Genomic DNA, 13,379 nt, shown 5'->3' with positions numbered 1-13,379 from the left:
CGAGTCGAGTCATATTTTGCCACTCCTAAGCTGGTCCCGTCGTGCCCCTGCCAGACTAGTAAAATCTAGGACAATCACCTATTCGTAATTTTAACTCCAAATAGGGGGCCATCTGCAAATAATCATCCCCCTTCTCTAATTAGTCCCTGCATGCAGTGTGCCGAGACTAGTTCAACCAAATCAAATGCACGAAAAGAGTACCTACCTGCTTACGGTTTCAGTTATGGGGTTATTTGGGAAAAGCATCATCTCCGATGCTACCAGTCCCATCACGCTGCCGCCTGCCTGTAGAGAGAGGCCCAAACTGACGGTGTGTATGTCAGACGAGTACCTAATTGTAATTTGACTAATTCAAGGGCTTATGCGCAAAAGGCATAGTCCCCGTTTGAACTACTCCGGCCTCCGGCTTCGGTCACGCTGCCAACCATCCGTCAAGGCTATTAAAATCTACTCTCTCTATTATTTGCCAACAACCCTCCATCCTTATATGAAAGTACATTACAGTTATGAGACAGTCCATACAGCTCTAGTTGGCCGATTTGGGAACTGTGACGGGAGAAGATTCAAGGCCCAGTGTTAGACGTCAGATCTCTAGCAGAAAAGGATGTACATCATCTTACTGGGATGGATATTTTGAGGTTCAAGAGATAACCGAGGGTGAATTATAGATTTGGTAATTCATTTAAGCATGGCTCTGTCAACTGAATATCGCTTAGCTCAAATTCTGTAGAAAAAAAAAGAATATTATATGATACGATTCATGGAGTCTTTTTTTCCTACGGTCCGAAAGCTAGCTAATATTTGGGTTGAGATTTAAGGACATCATTAGATGATGCGAGCTAGATGGACCAACAGACTCGATTCCTATAATATTTTTACCTCAATTCTGTAAGAATATCCTAACAGGCCCCAAAGCAAAATCACCTCCAACCTAGAGTTTCCTTGCTTTCATGGTTTTACGGGCATTGCGTATCCCCCACCATACCGCCCTTAATTCCGCTATACATATATTAGTGTTTTTGTTCCTCCAGCAGCTAAGAGAATGCCATTGTGATTTCTTACAATGAAAGCAGCTCCATCAAAAGCACCTACCTTCTTGACATCCCTATCAAAATTGACCTTAATAGTCCCAAGGGTTGGGGTTCCCAAGAGACCTGAAGCAGCTGTTCAGGTCCAAAATAGGAGTGGGGAGAACCCCAGGTTTCCTCGGTCTCTATTTGATCCTTAACAGCAAGGGCATCGCCAAACTGAGAGGAGCAGGCTGAGGATTTCATTAGGATTTGAGAGGGAGATTGAGGAAGACCTTGAAAAACACTTTCATTCCTTGTCCACCATAATTAGTGAAGGATGGAGGCCATTAATCTTTTTCTTTCTTCTAACAACTTCCCTTTTTGTAGCTTCATTCATTGTGTTCCAAATATGCTGCATAGTAAGCTCCTGCATCTGGTTACTGCTGAAGAAACAAGATCGAGCACATACTTCCTTGGCTACTGAACAATGCCACAAGGGCATGATCAATCGTTTCCTCAACATCATGGCAGAGATGACCATCAACCACAATATAAAATAGCCTCCTATTAAGAATAGTTCGACAACCTCCCCCAACAGACCTTCCATAAACATAAAGAAACCTTGGGTTGCACCTTCAACTTCCAAACTCCATGATATGTTGGCAACTGCATTAACAGGCTGGGGCTTAGAATTTTCATATAATTAAGCAGTTGATGGTTTAATCATACCACTAGCTCCCCACAACAATCCCGTCGCCGGAATGGGGTTTGCAATATCTGCAGGCCATCATTGGTCAATAACCTCATGCTCCACATTACATCCAGAGATATGGAATCAGTCACTTTTACATGCTGGGGAATGTCAATGTACATAAGAGTCGACCAAGTAGCTAAGCTGGAGCTTGAAAGCCAGGGATCAAAAAGGACATATGGAGCGACCATCCCCCACCACCCATCTGAAATGACGTTCGATCGTAGTAGCATAGTTGCATATAATTTTTTCCATGCAGCAGAGGCCTTGCGAGGATCGGACATGGCATGAATATATCAGACAGCATACTTGCTTCTCACCAGCCTTGACCATAGACAATTAGGTCGCAACACCACCCTGGAAGCTTGTTTACCGAGCAGAGCATCGTGTCAGGGCAATGAAGATCAGGGATTCCTAGCCCTCCAAAATCTCTCTGGAGAATTAGAGTATCCTGGGCAATCAAGTGATTAGAATCTGCTGACCCACCCTATATAGAATTTCTGATATTCCAATCAATGTTATTTAAAACTGAGATAGGAATTAAAGAATTGGCTATTAGGAGAGTGGGTAGAGCAGCAAGAATAGACTTCGATGATACCATCCTTCCCGTTGTAGATGGAGTCCACTGCCAACTTTCAATCCTGCTACAAAAAATTTGAAGCAAAGATTCAGCATCAGCAGCTCGTAATTTCCTCCCAGACGCAGGAGCTCCAAGATAAGTCCAGGTTGCATCTGATTCTGGAATTGGAAGAACTGACTTTATCTGCTGTTTAACTTGAACTTTAACCCTGGGGCTAAATACTTTACCGCTGACTTAGAAAGTCATAACGTCATGTCCCAGATCTCCCTCTTCTCACTTAAGAAATGCTCTGGGGTGTGGATCAGTTGCAAAATGTTCCTTGGGTCCAGATGATGCTGGAGGAGCAACTTATCCTTCAACCACCCCCAATGCATTGCAATAATTACTACGAATCATCCAGATTTTTTTTTTGTTAGTAGTAATAGTGGTAGTAGTAGTAGTTCTTGTTAGTAGTAGCTATGCATCCCAATGCACAGGCTACAGCCTTATGGTGTTTTGAGTCTTACCCCTACACAAAGAAGCTATTTCCATGTTTCAAACATATGACCCTCAGGTTATAATGGAGCAATCTTACCATTCCCACAACAATACTTTTTTTATTTTCTTTTTCTTAATAATTTCAGAGTAGTTTGGTAGGGTTTGGCCATATTACTAAACTAAAGCTTATTTCTTAAAATTATATAATTCAGCCCACATGTTTTACGGGGATGGTGGTCAGCCCATAGACTGCATGAGAATTATAAATTTATATACAGATATGATGCAAGATAGCCCCTTGAAAAGTCAAGACTGCACATTTTGACTGTTTTAGATGAGCAAACAGCTCACGAATATTTCCACTTTTCAATCGCATGACCTTTTCTTTTAATGAGTTTGAAATTTTTTTCTTGCTGCTAGTGATTTATCTAGTCTGGAGCAAGTTTGAAATATCAATCAGCCATTCTATTAGTTCACCAAAACAAGAGGGTACCATGACCTGTTTGAATCTGCACATACTATTAGTCCTTAAAAAAATGTCCTTAAACTACAAAATTAGACATGAAACATTTAAATATCATTTCAGGATTTTGGCAACAAAAAGGGGTAAGTAAGTTGACCTTTCTAAATGTGATGGAGTTTCTCAAGTGCTTCAACACCTTCCATGCTGAATCTCTCCACTTTTCTTCATCTGACAGGTTTCAAGATGTAACTATCTTGATTATCTAGCCAATCCACTGCTGGCATGGGAATACAGCCTGCAGTAACAACTGATTAGATGCAATAAACATAATGACAAAAAAGTTTTCACCATCACCAACTTCAGATGTTGAAGCATATATGGACTAACCTTAATAATCAGAGCAAATTAGGTGGTCTGAAAGAATATACGCTTAACTATAGTCAAATATGCAGCGTATCTCTGAGTGGCTTCATGCCAACAGACATGTCATAAATAACAGTGAGTCGGACCACAAGATCCTAGTTGCATATCTGCTAGAGGTTTTGATTGCTAGGGGACCCTGTTCTTGATGTTTCTCATGCTGCAGTATGCTTTCCTTTGCTGAATTCCATACTCAATGGCTCTAACACTTCAAAATTCAACTTGTTCCCTAACAGGGAAGACATTCCTTTTCACCAAACATTCAATTTTCAATCTCATGCCTAGATATCTTGTTATGTTCTTTCTTTGCACACATGCAGACATAGAACAAGTCTAGCCCCCCTCAACCCAACTGCAACCTGGTCTGCTTCCCAATCCTTTTGCTCTCAACATTCTCAAAACACCATTGGCATCCTCTCTCCTCCCTGCTGAAATATAAATAACAGCGAGCATCAAGTAATTGGCTGCATTTTTGGGCTCCAAGTAGAACAGATGCATAGCTGCTGCTTCTCCAATTGCCGCATCACCATACAGTCTGCAAGAACTAAGCAAAGTGCTCCATAAAACAGCACTTGTGCAAACCTTAGGCATCCAATCCTGTAGCAAATGGTATGCATCATGCAAATGGGCAGCTCGACAAAACATATCAACCATGCACGTGAGATGTTCAACATCTGGCTCCAAGAAATACTTCTCTTTCATGCATTTGAACATTTCCCACCCTTTCTCCACAAGACCTGCATGGCTACAGGCGGACAATATGGCAAGAAATGTGAAATGGTTGGGTTTTATTTCATCTTCTCTCATCTTCTCAAAAAGATTGAGAGCCTCCTCTACATTTCCATTCCATGCATATGCTTTTATAATCGAACTCCATGAAACCACATCCTTTCTTATAATTCCATTAAAGACCTCCCTGGAATCCCCAATGATTCCACATTTTCCATACATGTCAATGAGGGAATTTTCTATGGATCTCTCCATCTCAAAACCTCTTTTAATAACATGCGCATGTATTTCTATTCCTTTAATTAAGGATGGAATTAGAGAGATTACAGAAAGCAACACCAACAAGGTAGCTGTGTCTGGATTAATGCCTCTCCTTTGCATTTCGAGTGCGAGCTCAAATGCTCTATCTACCTCTCCAAGCTCTGAACAGGCTTTGATTACAGCATTCCATGCAATCACATCCCCTCTTACTTGCACAGATCTATCCAAATAGTTCAGCGCAATCTCCATCTTTCCACACTTTGTATACATGTAAATGAGTTCAGTGATGACTAATGAATCTGTTTCAAATTCACTACTACCACTGGCTACGTACTTCTCTTCAATCCATCTGCCTTGTTTCCAATCACCCAACTCAGCACAAGCATGCAGCACATTAATCAAGATAGACCTGGTGGGCTGAATGTCAGTATTTAACACCATTGACTGGAATATATTGAGGGCCTCAGAGGGCTGCTCATGCTGAACGTATCCACCAACCATCGTACTCCACGAGATGGAATCCTTCGATACCATTCTTTGAAACAAATCAGCTGCCACATCCAAGCTGTCACACTGGATATACATTTCCATCAGAGAATTCCTAACAGATTGATTGTCCTCGAAGCCTATCTTAGTGACATGAGAACAGACAGCCTCTCCATTATTAACAGAACCAGAACTCGCGCAACAAGATATCAAACTCACAAAAGTAGCCTCCGTTGGTGGAATCCCGTGGACGAACCTCATGTCTTTGAACAAACTCATAGCCTCAAATAGAAATCCAGCCTGTGAATACCCCGAGATCATGGCATTCCAGGAGACCACATCTCTAACAGCCATTTTATCAAACAACTTGCGCGCAGTTTCAAGGTCACCAGCTTTAGAGTACACACCAACGAGCGCCGTCCCAACAAGGAGATCAGCCTCGAGCCCTTTAGCTCGAGCGAGGCCACCAACTCGGTAACCCAACTCGAACTCCGAGAGACGGGCGCACGCCGTGATAACGAGGTGAAACGTTTGCCCGTCCGGCTCGCATTTCGTACACGACGGCGTCACCATTTCGCGGTACACGTCCAATGCCAGCCGAGGCCATCCGCCTCTCAAGTAGCCTCTGATGAGAGAGTTCCAGAGAAGAGTTTTGGTAGGCCTCTCCTTGTGGGAATTGAAGACTAGACGAGCAGCATGGACGTCACCGAAAGAGAAGTATTTGGTGATCAAAAGACTGGACAGATAAAGATTATGACCAAGGCCGGAATAAATTATTCGGGCGTGGAGACGCCGGAGGTGATCGGAATAGTGGCAGTGGTTGGAGAGACAGCGAGCAAGAGCTTCTTTGAGGTCCTGCCAACTTATCCAGGGTGGGTTTGGATTGGAATAAAACTTAATCCTTGGCAGGAGCCCAGGAGCTGGTGGAACAAGCTGGATTGAAGCCCATGTTCTGGAGCTCATAACAATTACAGAAGCGACAAGCCAAGGGTCGGTGTTAAATACTTGTAAAGTGCACTGTGTCAAATATAAAGTAGCGGAACGGGTTGCAGCCGGTAGCAGGTCCAGCGCATTAAATGGTGGAAGGGTGTGGCCCACGTGACCGTGGGTACAAGTTGTGGGGCCCAAATGCGTTGGCGCGTCTTTTTCTGCGTGTATAAAGAGGTTCTGCGACAACGATGGTTGGTAGCATATTAAAAGTTTTCCAGATCGTAACATGTTCTTGATGGATACTAGGGCGGCAGACCCACCACGATCGGCTCCCACTCATATTTGAAAGCTAGCAAAAAAGTGTGGCTTTCTTTTTTTGTTTTTGTTTTGGGGACCTCTTATATCTATCATAAGACAAATAGACTTGATTGATTTTTATACTATATATTATGCAAAAAAAAAAAAAAAATTGAAAGAATCTTAAGTTGGTTTCTTTATTTTTTATTATATTTTGTTTAATTTTATTGGATCCACTTGTGTAGCTATCGTGTCTTAAAAAAAAAAAAAACTATATGAGATATGGTGCGGTCTGGTCCTTCCACAGCTGGCATCATCCGAATACATCAGCCTAGCAAAATGTGGCGGTTTTCTAATACCATTCTTGTAGACCGACACCGTGTGAGGAGGGGAAGCAAAAAACTGGGGACACCAATTGCGCGATACAGTTGTTCATAGCAAGTAGCTATGGTGCATAGGGCTGAAAGTGGGCCGGGCCGGATCGGGCCAAACCCCTACCCAAGCCCAGTCCGAATTTTTTTTCGGGCTTCGGGCCGGGCCGGGGCCCGAAAAATTTTTAAGGAACAAGGCCCGAGCCCGGCCCGAGCCCATTTGGGCCGGCCCAGTTGGGCCCTAACCTGGGCCGGCCCGTTTGGGCCAGCCCGATCCCGAGCCCGGCCCGATCCCCAGTCCGGTGGTCGCCCAAATAAGTAGGCAAAGATCTGCCTTATGAATGGCCATGAGCACAACAAACTTGACGAATAGCTGATGGATCGCAACTGTGATGCAACTTTTGATTGCATAGAAAGCTATTTGCTTTATGATCAAGATGATGATCGGCACCAGGTGGAAACGCCAGGTGAAAATTGAGGGGAGTTGGACCTCCTCCCTCTAGGGAGGATATCTGTGGATGTCCTACAGATCTTAATATCAGCCAAAGATTAGTGCTGATAGGCATATACATGCAATTCATTTCCCATAATTGGCGTGATGTTATAAACCTTGCTAGTATTCTGGCTTGTGAGAATAAAAACCTATCTTACTTTCTCAATGTCTCGTGAGAGAAGCGCCAACCCATTGATGAGGACTGCAGATCTTCCTTTATTTGGCCTGAAGATCCTCCAAAGACAATGCACTGATGGATCAGCACTTTCTGCTCGAAACCCGCCCAGCGGACACCTGGAAAAAAATTGGGAAAAAAAATGACTTTTATGTAGCCCAGGCTGTATCAATGCCCTTTTCAATGACTTCCAGTAGTTGATCAAGAATACAAGAATCTTTGTTATGAAAATTGTATATACAAGAAATCAGAAAGATGTTCTATATATTAATTACTAAAGATTAGACCATGCTCTAACCAGTTGTTACATAAGTAGCCTACCAATTTCTTGGTAATTATACAACCTTACATCTCTATGTCAGACTTAGAGAGCCATCTTCCGAATTGACATTTCCTTCAGTGTGCTCACGAGTCTCTGGAACGACTTCAGACCATGACTAATTTTCTCCTGTTGAAACAAGTACCCATGAACAAAAAACAGCTTGAGTTCACATACATACGAAGAAAAAATAAACAAAGCAACATAATGCACAAAGGAACTATCAGTGAACAGTGATACGGGCTCGGGCTTGGACGGGCCGCGTTCGGGCTGAGTATGGGCGCGGGCTTGGGTCGGGCCCGGGCCGGGCCAATGAGATACCCGAGCCCGGCCCGAAATAGAAATGGGCTTAATTATTCAGCCCGAGCCCGGCCCGAAATGCATTGGCCCTAGCCCATAGCTCGGCCCGCGGGCGGCCCGACCCGATGGGCTTCGGGCCGGCCCGAGCCCACTTCCAGCCCTAATGGTGCATTTCACGCATGCAAATAGAAAATAATCAATTAATTGACGCTGTGTGTTGCCAATTCCACTCACATGTACTTGGTGCCCCTCGCTTTAATTCAGCATAGATGAGCATTATTCAAACAACAAATCTTTAATTTAAAAAAAATGATAATAAAACAGTACCTTTTGATTTCTCCAAACTGAAAGGAGAGAGCCAACAACCATAAAAACATTAATGGCAGCGTTTGGTGATAAGTGCGTACGGATATTGGATCCAAAAGAGTATTCCATTGTTAGCAAACCCATGCCCCAGGCCGAGTTACTAGTCTAAACCAGCAATAAAAAGGATCTAGGATGCAAACTCAGTAAAGATGGAATAGTGCAATAGTATGTAGCGCGACTCATCATTTAAGTTAGATTATTTAAGTAGGTCATGCTTTTTTTTTTTATCTTTCTTGCCCTTTTTTTACTTTCTGATTTTTTTTAGCAACACCCACAGCTGAGTCATGGATGTACCCAAAAAAAATAGTGGGTGGGCGTCGTATATGGATCAACTTCGGTGGACCAATCCAATAGTCACTTGCCATGTTGCCTTTTTTAATCAAACCCTTCAAGTGCAAAAAAAAAAAAAACATGCATCCTGTTATTTATCATACCATGCATCGGTATTTAGACCAGTTCACTGGATTTATTTTTTTTTGTTCAACAACGGCTTATACATTACATATGAATGGTGCCAACCAAATTAGAAAATAAAATATTATGTAATGATCCTGAAGCATACGAGCTTTTAATCCAAATGAAACAACTGGAATGGTAGGTCGCACAAAAGATCATCCAATCCAGTTGACTGTTCGTTTTGTTGTTTTCCTGAATATATGTACGAAATTTAATAAAAATCGTACTCTTTCCATCAATTTGCGAAACTTATGTATCAATCACCGATCCCCAGCTGTGCGTTTCCGCCTCCAGAACTACTCGACCTGTTTCATCTAATAAATTTTCGCCCCTCCTCCGCATGGAACGCTGAGGAACCACAGACCCTAGGGACCCACAATCCACTACCGAGAATTATTTTATCCCACTCGTCAGCGGCCGCATGTTGAACTCGTGCGGCCCCTTCCGCCCACCTCCACGCCCTCCGCTCCGCAGTGCCACAAGTAGACCTGCCTCTTTCTTCCTAGTCTTTCCTCTCCTTTCCATCCTCCTGTTTCCACAATTCCACACCCCTTATTCCAGCTCTATTCGACTTTTGCTTCACGAGTGCTCCGACCACACCCAGTCTTCTACAAGACCCTTCCTCTCTCTTTTGCCTTCCACCCAGGAAGCAGCTCTCCTCCCATCCTTCATGGCCTCCCTCAGAGCACCCACTTTCTCCCTCAACCTCCCAAGCTCGGGCAAAACCCTCTCTCCTCTCCCACAAACCCGATCTCTAAAATCTCTCAAATTCCCTATCCCAAACCCCACAAAACCCCCAAAAGTAGCCGCTTTTCCCCTCCGGCATACCGTCTCCGCCTCCTTCTTTTCCAACAACAAGCAGACATCCTCCGATTCCCGACCAAGTACTTCTCTATTCCCACCTTATTCCACTATCTACTTTAATTTAATTCTTTGTTTTCTTTGACCACCAGTACTAACTTTCTTTTTCCCCAATAATCATCAGCTAAGGTTCAGGAGATGTGCGTGTACGAAATCAACGAGAGGGACCGCAACAGCCCAGCCTACCTCCGCCTGAGCCAGAAGGAAGTCAATTCCCTCGGCGATCTCGTCCCCTTTAGCAACAAGGCAAGTTTATCCCCATTTTATCCTCACCTATTCCCTCTCCCGTTCCCTCACGCGAACCCCCTATATACTGACCGAAAGTTCCTCTCTTTCTTCCAGGTCTACCACGGCAATTTGGAGAAGAGGCTGGGGATAACGGCGGGGATCACCATCCTTATCCAGCACGTCCCGGAACGCAACGGAGACCGATACGAGGCGATATATAGCTTCTATTTCGGGGACTACGGGCACATATCGGTCCAGGGGGCGTACTTGACCTACGAGGACACGTACTTGGCCGTCACCGGCGGGTCGGGGATATTCACCGGGGTTTACGGCAAGGTTAAGCTGCAGCAGATTGTATTCCCCTTTAAGTTATTCTATTCCTTTTATCTCCAGGGGATACCGGATCTCCCCAAAGAACTTCTGGGGAAGCCCGTGCCGCCGTCGCCGACCGTCGAGCCGACCCCGGCCGCCAAGGCCGCCGAGCCCCACGCGGCGGTAAAGAATTATACCAACTAGTTTGGTAGTCGATCGGTGCGCAAATAACACGTCCGTACGTACTCTTGTCGGAAACTTGGAAGGTTTGGTTGTGGCGTTTGTCGGCTGTTATTCTTGTCTATCCGGCTGGTGAATTAGTATAACTTGGATTAGAGCCTTCTTTAATTCCAACTTTCTGTTGGTGTGTGAGCTTGTTCTTCTAGTTCTAGTCTGTTGTGTTTCATAATTACTGCTATGTATCATCTGTTTTAACCACCGCTGAATTCACCAGTCCTATCTGGTAGTAGGAAATCAGCGGCCGAGGGGAGACAATGGCGTGAGTTATTCTGGATATTCTGTAGCATTTTTATTCTCTTTCCAAGTTCACTGTCAAGTACGTACCGTATTGCTGATGCATGTATGACTAACCTTCCTTCATGGTACGAGCACTCCATCCCCACCCACCCCGAGCTCAGCTTGGATTAAGAAGGGAGTTCACGCAGAAAACTAGTCGGTAGCTTATTATTGCAGCACGAAGCACCGGCGCTGGAAGGAGTAATGGGAGCCAAGACCTCTGCATGCTGAATGGAATATAGGAAGTATAGGGAGCGGAGAATTACAATGGCCATACTTTAGACTGGAAATAATGACCAAATGCTACATTATTAAACAGCTGTAAGCCGTTATTTTCACTTGTAAAAATATCCAAATACGTATCTGCCCCTAGATTGAGTTCTTGTTGTATATTTAATCCTCGCCATCTAATGCTCTCGGTTAGGAAAACTTTTGTCCTCACGGTCAAGTGGAAGACAACCCTCTTTACAACCAACACAACATTTGGCATAATTTAAGGTGATTATTCGTTTTACGTGTCCTGATTGAACTGAATTATTTCTACTAGCTTATATATAAATTTTAATTAATCATTTTTTTCATTTTTGATGGAAACATTGGTTATATACATTCTTCGTTTTAATCTTTGGGAGACTTCCGAAACCTTGCCATTTAAGATAATTAAAGGATTTAATTAGTTCTATTAGTTCTACGCCTTTTTCTACATCGTATATTAATTAAATATTTTTTATTTTTAAAAAATACATGATTTATTATTATTTTATATTTTTTTATTACTAAAATGCGGTGCAGATCATGATTTAAAATATAATAACTAAAATAAATATTATTTCTTTTTTGATAGAAAATTAAAAAATATATTTCATTTTGTTCTTTTAAATACTCTAAAACTTTGTTATTTAAGATAATTTATTCTGATATGTTTTGGTTATTTTAAAATAAAATCGTTGGTCTTATTTTTTTTTAAAATTACATTTTGAAAGTATCTTAAAATTCAAAATAAAGCATTTTTCAATATAAATGGCTATTGATAATTTTTTAACTGGTGTTATTTAAATTGCATGGATATGCACTCCGCACTATTTTCTAATAGTAGGATAACTATCTTTGGCAAAAAAAAAAAAGTAGGATAACTATAAACTAATCACGAATCATGTATTTCTTTAAGGAAATTTTTATGAAAATTAAATATATGAAATAGAAAAATATTTAGAATTGATAGAACTAACTAACAAATCTTAATTATTTTTAGTAGCAATATTTTAAAAATTCCAAAAGATTATAACGAGGTGCACGTTTTGTCATTTTTTTAAAAAAAGAAAAATGATTATTCAAATATTATAAAGTAGGATAAATAATTTAAACTATCAATATGAGTAAAATAAAAATTTAAACTACTACCAAATGTTGTCTTGGTAGTTAGGAGATTTTGTTTTATTTAATAGATAGCGGTTCAATTCAGCTCTTAAACGTGCATTTTAAACTCTCATTCTACCATAATAATAAATAAGTCGCCAGCCTACGAAAGTTTCATCAATTTAATAACACTTTAAAGATAGCTAAACAACTTTATCTAATGGATAAACTGGGTAAATACATGATTTGATATTGTTACAGGATTAAAAGTCATAGCAAAGATAGCCCTGCCATTAAAAGTTCTAATTTTCTTAGTAAATTTCATAAGGATAGGTCCACACGAATGCACATGTGTTCTAACCTTTCAAACTCAAACGCCGGAGAGCACCAAGGCGCACAAATTATAAAACTTAGGAATCAATGCCCGAGAATACTGCCAGATTATAGAATTAATTATCAGCGTAGGAGGACCCTAGATTCCCGTACCTACTTATGCACCGAAGTAAGTAATAAATACACCTTGCACGTGAGTAAATTGCAATTTTCTATTTTTCTATACGAAGCAGCACGCTTGGTGATTTTAGCGGGCAGAAGACCGATGCCTGCTCTATCCGAGTCAATTGAAGCTCAAGTAGGGAGACGATAGGTAAGCGTGCCTTTGCTTCTTTATCCCCCCCTCTTCCACTTGGCTTTGTTGTTTGGCCTTGTTATGGCCGAATGTGGATGTTTTATAATGTTCCTCAGTCCTTGGTATGTGTTGGTGCATTTTAATATTAAAGTTTAATATTTATATCATTTATGAAGTTCATGTATTTAATGACTCATGAATGATTTATGTATTTAGAGAGATGAAACGTTCATGTATTTGGAGAGATGAAGGATTTATAGAAAAATAAATGGGAATAATTCATGAACCCTTTTGAAAAATGTATTTGGTGAGGGAGTTACTTTTAGGATTTTTAAGTGTATTTATGTTTTTATTATTCTCATAAATTCAAAGTTACAAACTATCTACATATATAAACCCTTCTCCCCCTTCATTCTAAATATATACAGTATCACTTCATTTTTACTTACAAAAAAAAAATACTTTGAGAGAATTCTTGGCAATGAAGGGCGTTTCTTTGGTGGAGCTTTAGGCTTGACTACTTATGCAGAATTGGTTTTTGCCATATGACGATCATCGGGCTGTTGTACTCTGGAGGAGACAAGTCTACTGCAC

The 13,379-nt window shown here is 41.6% G+C and overlaps 2 protein-coding genes across 5 annotated transcripts; one reads left to right on the top strand and one right to left on the bottom strand.

Moving 5' to 3' along the window:
* Nucleotides 1–930: 930 nt before the first annotated feature.
* On the bottom strand, nt 931–6,150 carry LOC103722243 (pentatricopeptide repeat-containing protein At5g27110-like). Of its 4 annotated transcripts, none has more exons than XM_039116722.1 (3): nt 3,669–6,150; nt 3,439–3,576; nt 931–2,499 (listed from the first exon to the last, which is right to left on the bottom strand). In XM_039116722.1, the coding sequence occupies exon 1, from the start codon at nt 6,138–6,140 to the stop codon at nt 4,035–4,037; it is 2,106 nt and encodes a 701-aa protein (XP_038972650.1). In that variant the 5' UTR covers nt 6,141–6,150; the 3' UTR covers nt 931–2,499; nt 3,439–3,576; nt 3,669–4,034. The 4 variants fall into 4 exon arrangements, with proteins under 4 accessions (XP_038972650.1, XP_038972649.1, XP_038972651.1 ...); XM_039116721.1 differs by having other exon boundaries at nt 931–2,402; XM_039116723.1 differs by having other exon boundaries at nt 931–3,588.
* A 3,057-nt stretch (nt 6,151–9,207) lies between these two features.
* Nucleotides 9,208–10,844, top strand: LOC103722241 (allene oxide cyclase, chloroplastic-like). The gene is made up of 3 exons (XM_008812715.4): nt 9,208–9,768; nt 9,870–9,991; nt 10,088–10,844. Exons 1-3 carry the CDS (start codon nt 9,306–9,308, stop codon nt 10,487–10,489), a joined length of 987 nt encoding a protein of 328 aa, XP_008810937.2. The 5' UTR covers nt 9,208–9,305; the 3' UTR covers nt 10,490–10,844.
* Nucleotides 10,845–13,379: the final 2,535 nt, after the last annotated feature.

This window comes from Phoenix dactylifera, unplaced genomic scaffold (genome assembly GCF_009389715.1).
Source record: "Phoenix dactylifera cultivar Barhee BC4 unplaced genomic scaffold, palm_55x_up_171113_PBpolish2nd_filt_p 000121F, whole genome shotgun sequence".
NCBI classification, from domain to species: domain Eukaryota; kingdom Viridiplantae; phylum Streptophyta; class Magnoliopsida; order Arecales; family Arecaceae; genus Phoenix; species Phoenix dactylifera.
The sequence above is the reverse complement of the archived record's forward strand: the minus strand, read 5'-3'. Positions and strand labels throughout refer to the sequence as shown.

Excerpts from the sequence above, each read along its gene's own strand:
- LOC103722241 (XM_008812715.4), top strand. The coding sequence starts at position 9,306 with ATGTTGAACTCGTGCGGCCCCTTCCGCCCACCTCCACGCCCTCCGCTC. Across the intron at positions 9,769-9,869 it reads ATCCTCCGATTCCCGACCAA|CTAAGGTTCAGGAGATGTGC; the intron begins GTACTTCTCTAT and ends AATAATCATCAG. Across the intron at positions 9,992-10,087 it reads TCGTCCCCTTTAGCAACAAG|GTCTACCACGGCAATTTGGA; the intron begins GCAAGTTTATCC and ends TCTTTCTTCCAG.
- LOC103722243 (XM_039116723.1), bottom strand. The coding sequence starts at position 6,140 with ATGAGCTCCAGAACATGGGCTTCAATCCAGCTTGTTCCACCAGCTCCT.